Raw genomic sequence first — 21,192 nt, 5'->3', positions numbered from 1 at the left:
TCATTTCAAGGCATAACCTATATCCATGCACTTCATATTCGTCTAGAGTTCGCTCTCGAAAATATAGCTATCCCTACCCCCTCACGTCAATTCAACGAGTCTCTTATCCATTCTCATTCGATCAAAGCAAGGGAGTAAGTCAAAATAGAAAAACTAGTACTAGTTTTATGGATAATCAGGCTTGAACTGATGATGTCCACCACGTCAAGGTGGCGCTATACCGCTGAGTTATATCCCTTCCCTGCTCCCATACCCAGACGGAAATTAAGTTCCCACTCACGACCCATGTAACGAGCTCCACCAAGTAAGAAGTGTAGAACAATTAACTCATAAGGATCATCGTTATATAACCATTCATCAACTTATGCCGCTCACCTTTTCAAATAAATTTCTTGATTTTATCTACTTCCACTTCATCCGAAAAAGAATTGGTTTTCAAAAAGAAGTCCGCCTCCTTGATCAAACACTCTCTTTCCTTCGGTGTCTCCTTCTTTAGATAGCAATAACCGTAGAGTTAGAACATCAACCCTAACTATTTCATCAGACACACGAGTCTCACTCTAGAAGTGTAATTTCTTTCTCATAGATATCAACTATTCATTTGAAAACTAATGGCACATCCTCCTCCTCAATAGGAACTTCACTTCGACTTCCCTCCTAGTCTGGACTGCATTGTCATACTCTTTTGCTTTTTCGAGATAAAGGCTAGTGCTCTAATAATGATTCATGCATAACTATATGAATCTATTCATAGAAAAAAAATCAAGAGCTTCGAGCCAATAAAGGTTGAGAAGATTGACTCAAGAACAAATTTCATGGGGGGTTCCACGGTAGATTTCAAACCGGGAAGGTAGAGTAGAAATTAGTATGATAAAGAGAATATGATAAAGTCGCTCAATGTCCAATATCCAATAAAAAAAATTCTTGGGTATGTGATGTAACCCCTATGCCACATAAAAAAAGACGTTTGTAGAAACCAAAATGAAAGAGATTTTAAAAGAAATAAACGATTCAATGTTCTGATCGACCGCTATTCACCGGGGCTTGAGTCGCCGGCTCCCTTGTCATCAAGTCACCAACTTCCTTGACCTTTCGACACTGGGCAAGCATTAGTCCCCTCTCCAAAAAGCAACTCTTCTCAAAATATCAAAGGGTGCTTAGGGACCGATATGATGATTGGTTTAGGTAGGGCGCCGGCCTACTATGGGAACCTGTATGATCAGTACATGAGACCACGATCCACAAATTGACGCGTGGGACTGCCTCATTAGACCGTACATCTTTCTTGGTATATCCAATATCGATATCATCAACAAGAAAACATTTAGACTTATTATCCAAGAACTTACATTACGATAGGAACTCCCAATTATCTGGCAAATACAACCCTTTTAATCATTTCTTTGCATGTACCTGCAGTAGCATTCAAGTAATGCCATTGATTTCACCTATCTCAGCTTGTGCTTTAATAATGGCTTTGGCACAAAATAATAAACGGTCTCTCCAACACATAAATGGGTGTGATTTCACGTTCTCATCATCTTTCTTAACATCAAATCCGCCACGGAGACATTCATAAACTGCTCTACTGGGGCCCAACATGATAAGCTTACTTCCAAGGTTGCCTGCTGCAATATGATGAGAGGCTACTCCTCCCTGAGCAAAAGGATCAAAACCTTCTACACCCCACTCTATATTTACAGGTTGTACCTTTCCAGTTAATCCTAAAGGACATTTAGGGTGCGCATGGAATGCATTCCGGAATAAAAATTCTATTCCGGAACAGAATGGCGTTTGTTAAAAAAATTTCGGAATGCATTCTGGAGCGATTTTTGCATTCTGGAATAAAAATGCGTTTGTTAAAAATACTTGACTCCAGAATGCATTTTTGATTCCGGAATGAGTTTTTGGCAAGAAAAAAAGAAGCTACTTTTTGTAGCTTCTTGATTCCGAAATGCATTCTCCCTATTTTCTCACAATTTTTTTTTTTCAGAAAATGCATAAAAATTGAAAAATTCTAGAAAAATTCATAAAAATTTCCAGAAAATAAAAAAAAGTCAGATTTCGGGAAAATATGAAATTTGGTGAATTTTTTTTAAAAAAATAAAAAAAATCAAAAATTTCAAAACTTCACATAATAGCTTAAAACACATGTGGCCACCCACTTTGAGTGAAATTTAAATTTTTTGAGGTGCCCAAAAAAAATCAAAAATTTCAAAACTTCACAAAATGGCTTAAAATACCTGTGGCCACCTACTTTGAGTGAAATTTAAATTTTTTGAGGTGCCCAAAAAAAAAGAAAAATAATAAAAAAATAAAAATTTTCAAAACTTCACAAAATGGCTTAAAATACCTGTGGCCACCCACTTTGAGTGAAATTTAAATTTTTTGAGGTGCCCAAAAAAATAAAAAAAATAAAAAATTTCAAAACTTCACAGAATGGCTTAGAATATCTGTAGCCACCCACTTTGAGTAAAATTTAAATTTTTTGAGGTGCCCAAAAAAATAAAAAAATAAAAAAATTCAAAACTTCACAAAATGGCTTAGAATACCTGTGGCCACCCACTTTGAGTGAAATTTAAATTTTTTTAGGTGCCCAAAAAAAATTAAAAAAATCAAAAATTTCAAAACTTTACAGAATGGCTTATAATACATGTGGCCACCCACTTTGAGTAAAATTTTAATTTTTTTAGGTGAAAAAAAATCAACAAATCAAAACAGATTGCCCAGAAATCAATTTCTGAGCATTAATTAGTATGTTTTACCAAACAGATTTCTCCTCCAGAAATCAATTTCTGGCAAGAATTTCAGAAATCAATTTCTGGCAAGAATTTAATTTCTGAAGCAGAATGGTTACCATTCGCACCCTTAAAGGGCAATTTGATTTCTTTTCAGTCCAACTTATGTCAGCTAATCAAGAGCCAACTTTAGAGCGGAATGTAAATGGGTAGTTTGAATCAAGCAAGTGGGTCTGGAAATTTTGAGGCTCTTTAGCACATTCTGTTACTATTCATCAGGATAAGGATATGGATATTGCAGTGCATGAAAGCGAATGGGCCATTGCTTTGCTTGGGAGTTTGAGATGGGCCCTCATCAAAAGAAGTGGCTGTTTGGTTGGGGAGCTACGATCGGAGCCCATCTTAAATTAAGAAATCTCTGCTGATGACCTATATCTATTTTGGGCCTAAGGCACGCAGAAGACTAAATTCAGCTCTGACTTTCAGATTCACAGCGAATCAGTCCTACGAATGCGGAAATGATGGTGCTTTACATTCGACCACGACTGACGACATGGGACAGTGTCGCCTCGCGGGAATCCTTTTCAAATAGAGCGAGTACCAATGGATGAAAATGAGTCCGGGGAGAGTTCGCTTTCCTGCGAGCATTCAAACTCCCGAGAACCACCGAATCCGATACCCACGAAGGGAGGGGAGGCCAAATTGCTGCAAAAGCGTCACGGGTCTAGAACAATAAAAGAAAGGGGGGAGGAAATCCAAGACGTTATATGATTAGCATCGAGTGTAGTGCGCGTAAAGGAACAGGTGGGGTGGGATCCTATGGCCATGTTACGCTCACATTCGTGTTCATCATTGAACTTAGAAAGAAGGCGTCGGGCATTTTTCCCCCGTGACTCAACAGTAACAGGAGCAGAGACTGTCCGAAACCAATCGCCTGAACTGAACCCAATCGAAAGCACACACGTGTCGAGTCCATTCTTTCTCTCCTCGCTGTATGTTGGTCTTTTCCCCGCTACTTTGGATCGAGAGCATCCTGTTAAAGATCTTACCTCTTTCTGGCCAGAAAGCTAGAAAACCCCGCCATGTTGCCATGAAACTTGCTTGGTCCTCCAGGGTCAAATCCATCATGGTTAGGGAGTCACGGAGAACTCTCGCTGTCTCACACTGTGAAGTGTGAACCCCTGAAACTCGAACATATAAAAAAGATTTGAGTAATACCCAGTTCCTTCAACTTCATCAAGATCGCCAATTCTCACGGGACCACGCTCCGCATATATAGAGAGCTACTCGTTATATTTCGCTCCCTTATTCTCCTGTCATTCCCCTCGTGCTCTGTCTCTCTCTCTCGATGAAGAAGATTGCAGAGCCAGGCACACCCCTCTGCTCCCGCTCCGAGCCTTCCCCTTCACAATGACATTCCCACCCTCCTTTCTTACCCTCGCCTTCGCCTTCCTCCTCGCCGCATCCGTCGCGCCTCTGTTGCGCCCGGCGGTCAACGCCCTCGGCTCCTCCTCCACCACCGCCGTCGTCTCCGGCACGTCCACCGTCTGCGGCATCGTCGCCGGCCAGGCCACCCAGAGGATCGAGTGCTACCAAGACAACCGCCTCGTCTCCGTCGAGCCCAACGCCTCCTTCGAAGCCATCTCCGGCGGCTCCACCTTCTTCTGCGGCCTCCTCTCCGGCGGCTCTGCCGTCCTCTGCTGGGATACGACCGCCACGAGCTTCCCGCCGAAGCGTATCTACTACAGCGAGACGGTCAAGCTGATCGATCTGACCGTGGGCGACGATCATGTTTGCGCATTGGAGGTCAACACGAGCATCGCCAGATGCTGGAGAGGAGAGAGAAACGGGTCGAAGTTTCCGTCGCCACCAGAGGCGTGGCGGTTCCGTGCAATCACCTCTGGGAGTGGTTACGCGTGCGGGATTCTGAAGAACAACAGCAGAGTCGTGTGCTGGGGGGACAATGCAGCTGGAGCTGAGATTCAGGGGCAATTCGGTGATCTGACAATGTCGACATTAGTCGCCGGAGTTTCGCACGCCTGCGGATTAACGTCGAACGGGACTCTAGTTTGCAAGGGGAACAACGACCACGGACAGTTGGTCGTTCCTTTCAACTCGGCTTTCGAGTTCTCTGGCATCGCATTGGGGGCGAATTTTAGCTGCGCAGTCCGGCGAACCAACGGCCTCGTCATATGTTGGGGAGGAGAGACCGACAGATTTGAGTATGATATCGATTCGGTGGAGAGCGTGTCGTTTGAGACAATTGTGGCAGGATCAGATGTAATTTGCGGGCTGATCACCTGGAACTTGACCATGACATGCTGGGGACCAGGTTGGTCCAATAAGTCGAGCAATATTCTCGGAAGCGATCTTCCTCTAGGAATGATCATTCCCGGCCCCTGTGTGAAGACTCCGTGCAGCATCTGCGGTACGTATCCAAATTCCGAAACGTTGTGTCACGGGTCCGGAACCATTTGCAGATCTTGTCAGGTCGAGCTTCCAATTGCATTGCCGCTTCCGCCAGTGGAATCGCCACCTTCCCAAAATCTGCGGCCGCCTTCTCATCCCGGAAGATCCCTGAACCGGCTCTCTCTGGCATTCGTGATCGTTGGGTCGGTTGGGGTTTTCGTCGGAGCCTGCACGATTCTCTACTGCTTGTGGGCTGGAGTTTGTGGTTACGTTGGCAAGAAGTTGAACTACCCCGTGCAAGCGCAACAAGAAGTTCCCGAGACTTCTTTGGATTCAATGGCTAATGTCGATCCTAGTGCCCAACATTCGAGATCGGTTTCCTACAAGGGGCAGAGCTCCGGTTCTTTGAACCGCGACATAGGCAGATCATGGCCGTCGAAGCAAATAGACAAGACCGAAGTTTTTTCCCTTTCGGAACTCGTGGCTGCCACGAACAGCTTCTCATCAGAGAACAAGATTGGCAGCGGCAGCTTTGGTGCGGTCTATATAGGGAAACTCGCGGATGGTCGCCTAGTGGCGATCAAGAGGGGCGAAACTTATATGAGGACGGAGAAGGCCCGGGAGAAAGAAAGCGCATTCGTCTCGGAACTAGCGCTCCTGCCGCGCTTGAACCACAAGCACTTGGTGGGCCTAGTAGGATTTTGCCAGGAAGAGGACGAGAGGCTTCTTGTTTACGACTACATGGGCAACGGTTCGCTTCATGACCACTTGCATAAAACCGAGGCCATCGGAGCGAGCAGCAAGATTTTGAATTCCTGGAAATTGAGGATTAAAGTAGCTTTAGATGCCGCTAGGGGAATCGAGTATCTTCACAACTACGCTGTGCCACCCATAATCCACAGAGACATCAAGTCATCCAACATTCTTTTAGATTCAAATTGGACTGCCAGAGTGTCCGATTTCGGGTTATCTCTAATGAGGCCGGAATCGGACCAAAAATACGTGTCGAGCAAAGCGGTCGGGACAGTTGGGTACATCGACCCTGAGTACTACGTGACGAATGTCTTGACGACGAAAAGCGATGTGTATGGCTTAGGAGTAGTGTTATTGGAGCTCTTGACAGGAAAGCGGTCCGTCTTCAGAAACGAAGACGGGTCGGGACCGATTGGATTGGTGGAGTGCGTGAGGCCAGAGATGTTAGCCGGAGAGTTAATGGCAGTGCTCGACAGGAGGGGGGCGCCACCGACGACGAATGAGGCTAGAGCAGTCGAGCTGGTGGCTCGCACTGCCGTTCGGTGTGTGAGCCTGGAGGGCACAGAGAGGCCTAACATGACACAGGTTGTCACCGATTTGGAGAGAGCATACTCTCTCTGTGAAGAAAGCCACGGTAGCCTTAGCTTCACAAATCCAACATTATCCATTTCTTCGGAATGAATGAACTTCCATTTTTTGCGAGACAAATTTTGATTAAATCCCAAAGGGAGAATCGCGATTCTTTCAATTTCTTTCTCTGCAGCTCATCTAACTTTTTCAGGATTCTTTTCCCGAGCTGCAATGTCAATACTCTATAGATTTATCATCTTTCTTTCTTCCACTGGACGTAATATTCAAAAGGCAATTTCTCGAAAACAGCTTAGTTTAGAGTCATTCTCACTCTGAGTTTGACACGAGTTCTTCCCTAGAATGCCGTCGAATAGATTATCCATGGATGGAGATGGGAAAATAATCTATCGAAGAAGATAATCGAGTCAGATCAGATGAAGCGCGTTAAGTGTCTCCGTCCATTCGATCCCGTTCATTTTGTCAGCAGAATTTTAAATTTGTTTAAAGATCATGGTCGCTGGACGGGTTCAACTAAATTAATCCCATAATTATTGGTGGTCTGGTCTTATGGACTGGAGACAGTTGGGATCTCTTGACCGATACGAAGCAAATAAAATTACGTCGGAGCCCGCGTTAAGTGCTGAGGATGATGGGTATCGCCGTTCACGTTCTTGCAAGCGATTAACGAGCGCAAGTTGGGTGGCGGGTTGGTTTGTTTTTTGCCAAACGGAAGTACGAAGCTGTCCGTATGCAAAGGAAAGGTCTGTCCGTCCTAGATAGATGCACATTCAATGCAGATGCAGCCATGTCGGTTCGGTTCCAAATCCTATAAGCATCTCGGAGTAAACTAACGAGCACGATGCCGCAATCTGCTGATCCATACATGATGGTGATCCACGAGACCAGGAAGTCTGCAGAGTCCTGAATTCGGAATCGATCAAGTAAAAAGAAACCAACCCGGTTATTTTGCATCAAGGAGGAAAGATCGTCTCCAGGATTCGTTCCTGTTTAATCAGTTATAATAAAGAGAGAGAGAGAGAGAGAGAGAAAAGACGACATTTGGGATGCGTGTATCATTTATTGAGGTGGGCTTACCAATTCAGTGAAACGTTTTCATTATATATCAGATTGCAACAAGCAAGAATAAGGAATTAATTGTTCAATCACGCAGCGTCAACAGGTCATGTGCGGAGGCATCATAGGATATGGTCCTTACTTACTTTCTTGAGTGCTGTCCAAGGTAAAGAAGGACTCCCTGTCCGTGGGGAGGGGGGGACTATGATTGGAAGAGGCCACTCCTGAACGTGAGGTGAGATGAGGTGAGGTCCGCTGTCTGATTACTCCAGCCTGTTCAAACTATCCTTATACTCCAAAGACATGTTGATCGACTTTGGCCCAAAACCTGACGGATAGGGACATGAGATTTTCTTCTTTTTCGGGAAAATGTCATAAATGATCTTTGAACTTTGGCCCAATATGTAATGTGACCCTTGAACTTTTAATTTATTTAATATAATCTCTGAACTTTAGTCCAATATGCAATGCCGTCCCTGAACTTTCAATTTGTTCAATGTAGCTATATAAATTAAATAGGGATAAGATCGCTATAATATTAGAGTTCGAGTCATGCGCTAATTGTTGTATAGGAAACACAGAGAACATCTCCACATGTATAGTATCCGAAGAAAGTGACATTTTCAGAAAGAATGAACAATTGAAAGAGAAGGAAAAGCATAAAAACCAGAATGAAAATACATAAAATATGCATTAATCAATGAAAAATATAATAATAGAGAGAAAAAAATTAAGAAACAAAAGTTAGAAGGAGAAAGATGTACGGAGTGGAAAATGATGGCGTCAGTGAGATGGTGGAGAAACGGGTTCTCGAAAGAAAGGGGAGGACACAAAACAAAAAGTTCTGCTGATGTCCTGATGCAATTTATGTACATCCTGATTTAACGGGAGCATGAATACATGGATTTCCCTTCAGCAAACAGTATTTTGGTAACGTTTGAACTTCTCCACGCAAGTTCCACGCAAGTCTTTTTCTCTGCATTCACGTATTAACGATCCTCATGTCTGTTTCACCGCATCATGTGTTTACCCTTGAACCTTGAAGTCCTGATATCATGGTGTATCTTGCACAATAATGGAGAGAAGACTGGATCAGATAGGGAGGTGGTTGGCCTAAGCACAACTTTGGTTCGACAACTGAAAGATAGCTTACACCTCTTGCTTCCCTGTGACCTTCTTACATTACCCCATCTTGCTAATTCTTACGTTCTTACATATGCAGAATGCAGAGCCAGTTACCATTCGGTGTTCCGATCATGGGGTTCCAAACTTGTCTGTACTAATTCAATGAAGAGCATAACAGAACAGAATATATACATCTGAGTGCCCTTTTTTATTTCAATCTTTCAAAATAGATACATCTCAACCATACACGTTTCTACTCGGTTTTCGAGATCACACATAAGGAGAAACGCACAACAGGATCACAAAAGCTGAGTTCCCACCACCCAGCTTCGAGTGGGTGGAACAAAACAACGGACACATGAATAAAACCACATCAAAGGATGATGAAAAGACAAAACTCGTAGAGAAGCAAACGGAAATTTGAAGACTATATAAGTTACATGAAGACGATGTGAATTGAACGGGGGAGAGTATTCAAACAAAGTCAAAGCGCATAAGCAGCCTCGCTGAGTCGAACTTCTCCCCCTTGCGGTCATGGAGCGGGATGGCTCGTATCCCCGATTTCAACTCAGAAACTGGCAAACAAGTCTGGCCAGCAAAATCATCCTTGTCAGACATGTCGTACTCATGGACTACGACCCGCAAAAAAGCCAGCTCGGGAACAGTCAACGGAAATGAAAACTCCTGATTCCAAACAGGAGTCCAATCGTCTTCTATTTTCTTAGTTTGCTTCATTACTGTATCAGCCGGCACTCCTGCTATGCCAACCTGCACCAAAATGGACGTAAGAATTAATCCCAACTCCCCACTCACCACACCAAACTGAGAGGGAATATACAAAAAGAAAGGCCCTTTTATATTGTGCCTGTCTCTAAGTCCTATTAGTCTTGCAAGATCTGTACCACCACTTATCAACAGATATGTTCTTGAGAAAGCAACATTACAGAAAACATAGGCCACAAAAACAAAAAGGAGCTTTGGTAAGAAGCCTGGTATGAGATATTTAGACAGGAAAATCACCAATATGCACTAGAGTCCACTTTTACACCACAGTGTTTTAACATATTCAAAGTTTAATTTACTTTTATGTTGTCCCAAGAGTGGATGATGTTCGATATGCTCCAGTGAAAGCAGCTTGTCTATCTTTAGAACTTGCTTAGGAACCAATTTCATTTGGGAACAAATATATTGCCCCCTACAGGCTCCAAGTCTAGTTTGCCTCATGAAGATGCATGTTAAATGACCAGCTTAACAAAGCATTTTAGATACAGGAATATCTCATTAACCAAGATAAAAAGGCTTACGCGAGCGTAAAAATCTGGTGGTGAATACAAATCGAAGTGCGTTTGTGTGAAGTCTAAATGCCATCCATCTCCCATGTACACTCTCACCTGTGAACAAAAGATTGCAGTATTTTTTATCCAAAAAAACAGAACAATATGTGGACAAAGACCAAGGTATAAGGGTTGAAACAAGGAGGAGATCTTTGCTACAGTACTTTCAGAGTTTTCTTCACATCCAGTTTTGCTTTGGGATCAAAAACTTGATTATCTGGACCCACTCTCATCAGAAAGTCGGGCTTCTTGACATAGCCACACCCCCCATTGGCTCTAAACATACCATGCATCAACCAAAGAAATCTTCCGTAACCCTGCAATTGTCGATTAACATGTAGTAAGCAATCGCTCTTGAAGCCAATGAGTTATAACCCCGTTGAATTAAGAGTTTAATTTAATTTAAAACCAAACCAGCTTATATTTCCCTCTCACTACAGAATTTGCACTACTAGCTTTTTGCTAGTGGAACCAATTCAGCAATTGATTTTTGTCCTATAAGCAGCCTCGCAACAAAGCCAACTACTCCTATTACAATTTATGGCAAGACCTTTCCCCTATATAATGCTGGGAGCCACCTGAAACACATTCCACCTATGCTCAAAGAAATTTGAATTACTGAAGCAAACCTGCATGTTAAATGCAACCATCTGAGCTCCATGCATCCAACCAACTAGCGGCTTGTAATTGGAGGAGTTGAATCGAGTACCCTTGGGGTAAACTCTCAAGAAATTCTTCTGAGTAAATCTGCAATTAACAGGCAGAAACATCATATGCAGTAGACTTTGATATATTTACCCCCCCCCAAAAAAAAAAAAAACATGGACATCAGCAGAATGGCCAATAATCTGTACAAAAAGATCCACTCAACAATGTTATCTTGGATATAAGTACCTCACAACGTCTGTTGCATGAGACTCGGTGGCCTTTTCAAGTGCTTGTTCACTCAGACTGAGGCGTCTAACCTTATCAATCTCTACTTTTAGTGCTTCCTTTAACCCACCCTTTGGTTTCCCAGCATGTATAGCAATCAGACGCTTGTAAGTAGGTCCTCCTGGTTGACATGATTCAGTTTCACAGTCATCGCTTTCTTCAGCTTCATGACTGTGTTCATTAGTTTCACCCTCATTCTGCATAGAATTTATTACAGGGAAAACAGAAAAAGTAGCAATTAATCTAAAAGCTAGGAAGTTGAGTATTTCAGCACCATTAAGAAGATATGAAAAATTGCATATGGGTAAGTGTTGTACTGAAAGCCCAGCGGACCTTATCATCTTCCTGTTGAGTAAGCGAAACATCCAATGGATCATTTCCCCATATATCATCCTCAGAATCCTTCTTCTCCAAATGACTGCTCTCTTTTATACTTTTAGCTTCAAGGTACTCTTTCGGTGGTTTGGTTGATATAATTATGCGATACTTCAAGTCTTCAGGTGAGAGAAATTCCTTCAATTCAGCTTCAGGGTAATAAAGCATATCTCCAAATGTTTCGGTGACCATCTGAGAATACAGATTTTATTACTAAAGTGTGAGCAAGAAAGGGTAATGGGAGTACAAGAGACTGACGAGAACTCACCTCAGCTACTTTAGACTGGAGCATTGAAGTTAGGTGGTCCTCGAGTGTTATTATAACAGGATAAGGAGATGTTGCAAAAGCATTCTCTTTTATAGATTTTAAACATTTGATGAGTTCCACCGGAGTTGTCAAGGTTCTGCATCCATACAGAAAACATACTCAGACAAGATTTGGAAAGGCTAGGTGATGGAACCTGCCCTGGAGTTGTAATGCTTCATTAGTAATGGATGAACCAATCAGATAACCTTTTCACTTCTCCATCTTAGATAAAAGAGTTGATATACTCGAACATTGAAAAAATGGGGTTGAGAATATAGATTATGTTGTCAACTCTAATACAGCACAAGGTGCTGAACTGATACATACCCAGGGCTAGAATAGCCTGATAACCCCCTATAACTCTGCTATGATACAAGAGATTGCAAAATTCGGCATTCCCTGTGAAAGTGAAGTCATTTTTCAAGTTGAGCTTTTCTTGCCAGAAGAAAAACTATCCTACACATTATATGCTCTATTACAAAAGTGCGGATGTTTGGATTCTGTAGTAATGGCTCTGCAACTGCAAGCAATTTGAAAGGGCTAAACTCGGAACATGCGCCCCAGGCATTAGATTGTAGAACTTCTATGGAGAAAGGGCATTTTTAGAATGACAGACATGACGCTGGATACACAGGTGGATCATGATTTTTCCATTATAGTTTCTTGTTTCGGTTGGACAAGTGAAATAGCATCTTTTATTTGTGGAATATGTATAGATTAGTACTTTACCAATGGAGAGTACTTTAAACTACTAAATTGAAAATATCTCGTTTCGCAATCGGAGGGTATAAAAAGAAGAGGCCCATCTCAAGAAGTAGAGGCAAAAGATTATTGTCGGGCAAAGAAAGAAGCCAAGGAATTAGATGCAAACCTTCCATGGAGAACGTGCACATCATCCTTTGCTGAGTTCGGCCATATATCAAGTTCCACCACTCTCACCCCTCGCTTCAGTGCCTTGATGATCGGGACATCACTGCAATCGCTGCTTAGCTGGTTTCCCGTGAGGTACGAGTTGTGGCTCGTGTATATGAAATAATGGGACAAGGGAGCTGTCATATCTTGGTGAACCTGAAAGAAAGACGAATTGAGTTTGTTGACCACAAAGATCTCACCTTCATGATACAGTTGGTCCTTATGGGTCATTACATCTATTAGAAATGAACACATGGTTCAAGAGTGAATGAGCAGAGAAATACTCATACGGATGCACTGCTAATTCAAATGGATATGGAAACTAGTAAATTCGAGATCTTTCTTAGTTCACAACATAGCGGACCGCACATTAGTATTGAGAAGAGCACAATATACAAACACGATCGAATGGTGATTTACTAAAAGCAGCAAACTTCACAGCTCCTCTTTAATTCCAACATTCAAACTATAATAAGTGCCCAACACCCATAAAAAAAAAAAAAGCATTTCATTCCACTTATGTCCATTCCGATGCAGATGTATAAACTCTCGCGATCTTCACTCACCAAAACCAGGAAAGCTCCATTTGAGGAACGAGTTAAACCACTTGCAATAAAGAGCTCGCTTTTAGTAGGAAACCGTACAACTGATGGTCAACACAAGGCCGAAGACTCAGGTTGACAGCTTCATTCAGCTCAAATCAAACCAGAGCAAGAAGGAGCTGAATATACCTCAGATCCAATAGGCGGGTTGAGATCAGCGGAGAAGAGAAAATGGTGGAAATCATCGAGGGTGAGAGCGTGCCTCGCGAACTTGGCAATGTGGTGGCGCTTCTGGAGGACCTGATCCACGACCCTCTGCGCGTCGGCGACCGAGGCGCCGCCCTCCCCCTGCACCTCCTCCAGGAAACGCCGGAGCTGCTCCGCCGACATGGTGGCGCCGCCATCGGCGTACTTCTCGAAGGCCTGCTTCACGTCCTCCGGCGGCTCCGCCTCCTTCACCTTGAACTTCCTGGTGAAGCACAGGCAGAATCTGTAGCTCCCCATTCCAAGAACCAAACGATCAGACCAAGTGGGCTGCCGGCTCGATCTGCGCCTTCTTGTTCTTGGGAGACGAACACAACGGTCGGAGAAGAGAGAGAGAGAGACGGAGAAACCCAAAGGGTAGAAGCAGAGGAACGGACAGGAACAGTAAAGAATTAGCAGGACGACGGAGTTTAATATGTGTAAAGAAAACGTGGATTAGGTGCTCATAATCGCCATGAATTCATGCTAAGAGAGAGAGAGAGAGAGAGAGAGAGAGAGAGAGAGAGAGAGAGATGTGTTTAAATTAATGATTGAAGACAATAAATTATTGGATAGTGCTCGCTCGTCTCCTTCGCTCGGCACATAATATAATCAACGTTCTTCCTTTTGTCGGCCCTTCTGCTTTTTCCGGATATATTATCTGATCCTTTGCTCGTTGTACGCCGAGCTCTGTGGACATGATTAAAGTCCATCGCCTTTGTTGCTGATAAAGACCTTAATGGAAAGCTAAGCTCACTCTAAGCTGCTAAAAGCTGGGAAATTGCTCATTTTGCAAAAATGGGTATTTGCATATTCGATAGGAATCGTCGTCTGTGCTTTCCAATGCATGAAATTAGTAAAGATTTGTACGACAGTTCGAGACCCTCCAAGGGAAAGGTGACCCCACGGCATGTCTCTCGTTCGTAGTGGCTGTCCCCATCCGTATTTTGCATGTTGACCTCCATCAGGTTGACTCGAAGGTCTCCCTCTTATCTCCCACGTGGGTAATTTAGATCTTATTTTCCTCTGTCAAGAAAAGAAAAAAGAGAAGGGTTCCTGCATCTGCACGGAATTCAGACAAGTATGGTCGAAGCCTCTCTTGTTCACTTTCACACATCTACATGATTGATTTGGTGGACTTGGAGGAACTACTCCAGAAAAATATTGGAGTTGGCTCGCCCCTTAAAGCTGACCCTGCTCGAAGTAATGCTATTCCCATTCACGTATCGTGATGCGATTTGCAAAGAATGTTTACGCTTACAAAATATAAGACCAAGAAGATTCGAAGTAGTTGTTAATGTCCTAATCAAAATTTCTAGGTGCTTACCAACATAGAAAAACTTCGGCTAAAACTCTCGGGAGCTAGAAAATTAGAATTCATTTTTCTTTAAGGAACGGTTAAGAGCCTCTCACAAGGTTACCTATCTCGATATTATTCACATATGCAAAAGTGTAACACTAAATTTTCGATGTTAAATTATGCATTGATTTCGGTTTCGCATTGTATATTTCAGGAGCACTATTTCCCGTCCATTTCTACTCGAATCGTTATCTCGAAAGCATATCAAGAATCGGTTTTGTCCGAAACTCCTTGTTTGCTTCGGTGGGTCCGAACTTTTCTTGCGTTATAAAAGAAGTCACCGTAAAAAGAACTGAAAAAGCAAGTGACCTTTGAATGCCTCCAATGTACACGCTCGAAGGGCAGTGAAGAGCGTCATAACGCTGACGATGCAAGCGGGGCCAATTGCCACCGCGCAATATAAATTTCCTAAGGACAGTACGATTACCGATTACTTAATAGACACATACTGCTTACGTTGTCGTGTCATTTGATATTCACCTCGGAAGTAAAAAAGTTTTTACAGCGTAAACCAGTGCTTCTTCCTGTGTGCTTTCTGGAAGTTTGCACGGATCTGTAGATTTTTTTAGCTTTCTGGCATCGGCAATGTGAACACTTTCAATATCCCAACGCATGTGAACTCATTGATTTCTGAATCCTGCCCTCAACTAACTGGCATTGATTAGTTGTACGTGCGCTGTCTTCGATTAATAATTGTCAAAGAAAAACCAAATATAAGGACCGTTGCACCAAGAAATCAATCTTGATCTTGTATTATTAACATTATAAGACACGTCTACATCACTCGATGCCGTCGGGTGCAAAGCAAGACCTCTTTCGCATGACAAGTGCACCTAAAGCCATGTTCCCATGGCAGCCGTCGCATGATTCGCATCATAGGCCTGAACATCATTCGGCCGAGTCTCTGTTGTTTGGCCCAATTGACAATCTCGGGCTGGTCTATAGTCCCAATTCGCCCAAGCCCAACCATCTCTTTTGAGCTCCTTTGTTGGTCACTCTGCCGCATGACTCTGCTTCTTGACGTGACATTGCCGGCGCATTTGCTTGAGAAGCCATAGTTTATGTATTCGGAGTTTAAGCTAAAGCCGTGGTCGTTCTACTTAATATTCTGCTTTTGATGTTTTTTACTACTACAGTTTTGTGCTGTTTCCCAGATAGGTCCAGCAGTACTCCAGTCTGAATGCAGGAACTGCTCGACTAGTTGTATCAGTACAGGGCCTTACCGCGATCAATATGCATAAACGAGCACACGGGGACACAATGATATATGCCATGGAGGCTTTTCTTCAGTGGTTCTGCAACGGTAGGAGTTCGTTTGCAGAGTCTTCTTTCAGAGAAGCTAGACTTTTGAATTGTGCTCAAAACTTGATCAGTACATGATTTTCCCCAGATATCGCAAAATCGCATATGATTGTCCAAGCTTCATCAATTAAAGCCGATCAGCACAGTATCTAAGAATGCGTTTGGCAACACCTTTGCAAAGCCTTTTAGGCCTTTTAGAGAGTTTTGGGGAAAAGATCTCCAAAGGACCGTAGCTCAATGCAGGATGGAGGAGCTTTGAGAAGTAGCATTTTCTGCGTGCTCTCAGCCAAAGTTTTAATGAAAATGTCAATTTCCCATCTTCACTCACAGCGTTACCTCTTCTTCCTCGCGCTTCAAGCTCTTCTGATTGACGCTTCTCTCAACTTCGTCGCTTGTTGCTGAAGAAAGCGGCTTCGCCAAACCAAGGCAAGGATATCTCTCTCAACAAATGTGGAAGAAGAGTAGATGGGTTGTGTTCTTCGAGGCAAAGAAACGAACTTTCCTCCATTTTCTCTCTTCTCACTTCCTTTCTCGCTAGGTTCGTTTTGGTCTTCGCCTTCACACTTAAACACACAGTTTTTCTTTTATAGTATGTAGATTAAGATACTAGATAGAGTTGCATTTAGTGTTGCTTCTCAATCTAGAATCTCTTGTCTATTTTGGGTCTCTAGTTTTGTGTGAAGACAAAAGTCATTTGAAGAAGTGGAGGCTGTTGAGGATTCAATGGATAGTGTTCTCTTTTGATATGCTCCGGTGGGATTATGTCAGACCAAAGTTAGTCATTTTGGATCTTGCTCTGTTTTGATCTTACTCTCTAGTTTTGGGAATATACCTCTATAGATATGTTTCCGTTTTCTGTAAGGTTTGGTTTTATCAGCTTCGAATATTCTGGAACCGAGGCAGAGTAGATATAGGACAATTTGTTTTCTTTGTATACTCTTTTACGCTGGCTTGGTGATAGTTAAGTTATGGCATTTTCTCCGTGGTTTTACTTTTCGGTTTTCTGCATCTGAGTGGGCTGAAATTAAATTGATTTCGTGTTTTTGCCGATCTCCAATGAATTCGCATAAATTTTTTACTGAATCCTTTATGTGACCGAGACAAAATGCCTCTTCTTTTAGTGGATTCCTGATATGCCATGAAGGCAGTTTGATGCAGTGTACTCAGTAAATTGCTGCCTTTTGGTGCTTCTTCTAAGTTCTATCAGTTCTACTGGTTTTTTGGGAAGTTGCTTATTTGGGTTGTAATTGCGTATGTACTTATGTAAATAGTAGTTTGCTGGGCATGCCTTGCATTCTGGTACGTCCAATTAACTCGATCCTCCTATTGTCCTCATCATCATCGCTATCATGATGATTTTGAAGCAAATGATTGTGACAATGCTTTTGATTGTGAGGATAATATAATTCTGTAGATTAACGATGACAAGTTCATGTTTGTGGATGAGTTTGATGGTGTTGACAAGAGGGAAAAAGGAGGATCAGATCCCTTGGGCGCTGGTGAAGAGGAAAGGAAACTGCTCAATAGTAACGATCCTAGTAGTGTATTGATTAAATGGTGAAGCGATTAAATTAAAGTTGTGATTTTGTGTAACATATGAATTTCAAGAGGAAATAGAGACAACAAATCGAGGATTTTGACAAAATTCAGAAACATACCTTGTAGTTTTTGATAAATATAGGGTCTAGCTTGTGTATGGGTACTTGTAGAAATCAGTAGGAGTATTTCTGTTTCTACGTTTGATGAAAGATAAGATTTATCCTTGGTCGAATGTTTTAGTGAAGCAATTTAAATAAATCTGGAAATTGTTGCTGGAGGAAATGGATTCTGAATTTTGAAGCTGGTGTCTTGATTATTTCTGGGATAACAGGCGTGCAGATGGATGCTAAAGCTGTGTTGAAGAACCCCAGCATGCCAAAGTCACCCATGGACAGAGCACTAAAATCACCGGTAATGGGGTCTCCAAAATTCTGCAGGAATTCAGTTCAGAATGCGAGTTTGCCCCTCGACGCATTCATCAACCTCGGTGAAAGTGTGATGACCTACCGAAGCAGCGAAGTATGCTTGGTCCTTAGTCTTTAGCACATAACAAGGTTTCAAATGCTTGTTGCTTCTGATTCCTGTAATGCTTTTGGTCTTTGCAGTTTAATCGAGGCTCTCACGGTGTACAAAATTGAATAATCGACGAAACATTAGGCTTTGGTGTATTATGAAGAGTGTGAATTTATGGGACACTACAGACCGCACCTGAACTTCGGGAAAAATTCCCCGGCATCAATGAAAAGAACAGAGAGATGCCAAGATACATGTATAAAGGCTTCTAGTGTTGTGTCAAACCAAAACCAGTATGGCTGAAACTGGAAAGTTGAAACTTTGGAAAGATTTCACAGCATCGATGAAAAGAAAAGAGAGCGCTGAAATCCACTACACAATTATGGGAATAGACACGATGCTAAGCGCTAAAAGCCAGAAGCAATCCAATGCTAATTTCACTCCGATCGATTCGCGTACCTCTCGACCTTATCATCGTTCAGATTAATGCCCACCATAGCCTCCCCCAACCCACAGCTCACCTCCGCCAGCAGCTCCGGGTCGGTGTAGTGCGTCACCGCCTGCACGATCGCCTTCGCCCTCTTGGCCGGGTCACCGCTCTTGAACACCCCCGACCCCACGAACACCCCGTCGCACCCCAGCTGCATCATCAGCGCCGCGTCGGCCGGGGTCGCCACCCCTCCCGCCGCGAACTGCACCACCGGCAGCCTCCCCAGCTGCTTGGTCTGCATCACCAGGTCGTAGGGCGCCGCGATCTTCTTGGCGAACGCGAAGACCTCGTCGTCGTCCATGTTCCGCAGCACCCTTATGTCCCCCATGACCGACCTCACGTGCCTCACCGCCTCCACGACGTTCCCCGTCCCGGCCTCGCCCTTGGTCCTGATCATGGCCGCCCCCTCGCGGATCCGCCGCAGCGCCTCCCCGAGGTTCCGGCAGCCGCAGACGAAGGGGATCCGGAAGTTGTGCTTGTTGATGTGGTTGTCCTCGTCGGCGACGGTGAGGACCTCGCTCTCGTCCACGTAGTCGATGCCCAGCGCCTCCAGGATCTGGGCCTCCACGAAGTGCCCGATGCGGGCCTTGGCCATGACCGGGATGGTGACGGCGTTCTTGATCTCCTTGATGAGCTGGGGGTCGCTCATGCGGGCCACGCCGCCCTGGGCGCGGATGTCGGCGGGCACGCGCTCCAGGGCCATGACGGCGCACGCCCCGGCTTCCTCGGCGATGCGGGCCTGCTCGGCGTTGACGACGTCCATGATGACGCCGCCGCGGAGCATCTGGGCGAGGCCCACCTTGACGGAGAAGGTGGACTTCTTGGTGGCCTCGGCTATGGCGCCGTTGCCGTACACGGTGACTACGCCTGAACCCTCCATCGGGTACGGACGACGAGGATAACGTTCACAGTAGATGATGAAGATGAGGATTGCTCGGAAAAAAACAGAGAGAGACAGAGGAGAGGAAACGAATGGAAGGGAGAGAGAGATGAGACGAGAGATTGGGGGGAGAGGGGTGAGCAATAATAAGTAGGGAGGGCGAACAAGTTGGCTTGGAAGGGAGATTATGGAAGTTTGTGTGGTCATTTCTGGAGATTGTGTCCCACGGGCAGAGCAGAACCGCGAAATATCGACATCTTTCTATATTTGGCAGGAAAATCTGAAGGTGTTGATTGTGCCCTGGATTCTGGTTTAATGATGGCTACTTTAATTCCAGATGTTTTTTTCTCTATGTCAGAAACTTTAATTCCAGGTTACATGCCTCTTTTTTTTTTTGGGGGGTCGAAACAAAAAATCTCTGGGAAATATCATTGAAATTTAAAAAGATCACAGAAATTATATGAGAATCTCAGTGTCCACAACCACAAGTATCAGGAAAATTTTAGGAGTTTCCGATTAGGAAAAATCAAATTAGGCGAGCATGCATTTTGCCAAAAGATAGTGGCATCATTTTCACTTGATTTCTTACGAGTGGCATGTCATGGTTTTGAGGAAATAAATATCGAAAATCATGCTTGAAAAGATAGTACCATTCTTTTCTAACTTTAATTAACTCGTGCTTTTGCCTTTTTGATAAGAAATGAATTTAATTTCGACTTGATAATCCGTTGAAATTTTCGTTTAATTTGGTTCATTTTCATGTTCACAATGAAAAGCATCCTTCTTTTATAAAAAAAGATTTTGACTTTTGACTTTATATGTTCCAAAATCGATCTCTTCAATATACGTGGAGACTTTCTTATCGAAATTAACTTTTTTTTTATTACGTGTCGAATGATCAATGGATCCTCTATAAAACGAATTTTCCACTATAGAGGACCTAACATGTACTTGGCTCCATCGTCATTAGGAGCTTTTTCGTTTTTCTGTTTGCTTAAAAGAAAATAGTATGGACAGAGCTGAGTCATAGCTCATCCGCCGCTCTCGCTAGAAGCTATTTTGCTCTTACATGTATATGACGAATTTTCGAGGTCCATTATTCATTCACAATTGTTTTAAATATAGAAAATTTACTTATATCGGTATGAATAAACTTTTTTAGGTGAGTAAGTAAGTAGTCAGTCTAACCTTCGGTAAGATGCGGGAGCGTTGAGATGCACACTTGTTGATAATTGAATTTCGCTGACTCGTAAGCGTATATTTATAAAGAAAATCACTTCGGTGCTCGAGATTTCTGATTGCGACAGAGCTCGATCCTCACACGAAAAAAATAATCAATTTATCAAATTCTGCATTCATTGCATTTTACGAACCATTTCATAAATAAATAAAAATGTTCACTTTTTTCGATCAAAACTAGAAATTTGTCCTTTGACCAAAAACGTCGTCGTTTCATCATCCTATGTTAATTTTCGTTAGATTTTTTCTGTAGTTAGTTACTAGGGACATTATAATTTTCGGATATCAGACTCGATGGTGAAAAATTCAATCGCTGAGAACACCGAAGCTCCCAGATCAATTGAATTCACATTAAGCTCGACTCTTCAATCTCGTTTTTGTCCCTGCCGATAAACACCCGCTTAATCCCACATCTTTGCACACCCTAAGCATCATAGAATCGGCCATCCTCTGGTCAAAATTAGGCTGGAAATCGAGCTAAAAAGAACTAGATATGAACTAGAGTAAGAGAACCAAGCTTAGCTCCCAAACTGGTGCAAATGCTTGGTGAGCTC

General features: G+C 43.2%; 3 protein-coding genes and 1 long non-coding RNA gene across 4 annotated transcripts; 2 read left to right on the top strand and 2 right to left on the bottom strand.

Annotated features, from left to right (window-relative positions):
- Positions 1-4,148: 4,148 nt before the first annotated feature.
- On the top strand, positions 4,149-6,581 carry LOC115683791 (putative serine/threonine-protein kinase-like protein CCR3). Its single transcript, XM_030608398.2, has one exon. It carries the CDS (start codon positions 4,149-4,151, stop codon positions 6,579-6,581), a length of 2,433 nt encoding a protein of 810 aa, XP_030464258.2.
- Positions 6,582-8,858: 2,277 nt separating this feature from the next.
- LOC115683792 (phosphoinositide phospholipase C 4) lies at positions 8,859-14,134 on the bottom strand. The gene is made up of 9 exons (XM_030608399.2): positions 13,262-14,134; positions 12,490-12,686; positions 11,580-11,715; positions 11,270-11,503; positions 10,898-11,133; positions 10,633-10,750; positions 10,168-10,320; positions 9,974-10,060; positions 8,859-9,437 (listed from the first exon to the last, which is right to left on the bottom strand). The coding sequence occupies exons 1-9, from the start codon at positions 13,574-13,576 to the stop codon at positions 9,144-9,146; spliced, it is 1,770 nt and encodes a 589-aa protein (XP_030464259.2). The 5' UTR covers positions 13,577-14,134; the 3' UTR covers positions 8,859-9,143.
- A 1,318-nt stretch (positions 14,135-15,452) lies between these two features.
- LOC130137533 (uncharacterized) lies at positions 15,453-16,968 on the top strand. The gene is made up of 2 exons (XR_008815947.1): positions 15,453-15,978; positions 16,066-16,968. It is a non-coding gene; the product is annotated as an uncharacterized LOC130137533 (long non-coding RNA).
- A 1,357-nt stretch (positions 16,969-18,325) lies between these two features.
- Positions 18,326-19,513, bottom strand: LOC115683928 (pyridoxal 5'-phosphate synthase subunit PDX1.3-like). The gene has a single exon (XM_030608591.2). It carries the CDS (start codon positions 19,397-19,399, stop codon positions 18,467-18,469), a length of 933 nt encoding a protein of 310 aa, XP_030464451.1. The 5' UTR covers positions 19,400-19,513; the 3' UTR covers positions 18,326-18,466.
- Positions 19,514-21,192: the final 1,679 nt, after the last annotated feature.

Source organism: Syzygium oleosum, unplaced genomic scaffold (genome assembly GCF_021117445.2).
Source record: "Syzygium oleosum isolate NSW1041296 unplaced genomic scaffold, Sole_v2.1 Sole_v2.03, whole genome shotgun sequence".
NCBI classification, from domain to species: domain Eukaryota; kingdom Viridiplantae; phylum Streptophyta; class Magnoliopsida; order Myrtales; family Myrtaceae; genus Syzygium; species Syzygium oleosum.
Note: the sequence above shows the minus strand (reverse complement) of the source record. Positions and strands in the feature narration are given on the sequence as shown.

Bases quoted from the DNA above. Each gene is read 5' to 3' on its own strand.
- LOC115683791 (XM_030608398.2), top strand. From the start codon at position 4,149: ATGACATTCCCACCCTCCTTTCTTACCCTCGCCTTCGCCTTCCTCCTC.
- LOC115683792 (XM_030608399.2), bottom strand. From the start codon at position 13,576: ATGGGGAGCTACAGATTCTGCCTGTGCTTCACCAGGAAGTTCAAGGTG. The intron at 11,716-12,489 runs GTTTGCATCTAA...GTATGGATGCAG, and splicing joins GTGCACGTTCTCCATGGAAG to AACCTTGACAACTCCGGTGG. The intron at 10,751-10,897 runs GTACTTATATCC...TGTTAATTGCAG, and splicing joins CATGCAACAGACGTTGTGAG to ATTTACTCAGAAGAATTTCT.
- LOC115683928 (XM_030608591.2), bottom strand. From the start codon at position 19,399: ATGGAGGGTTCAGGCGTAGTCACCGTGTACGGCAACGGCGCCATAGCC.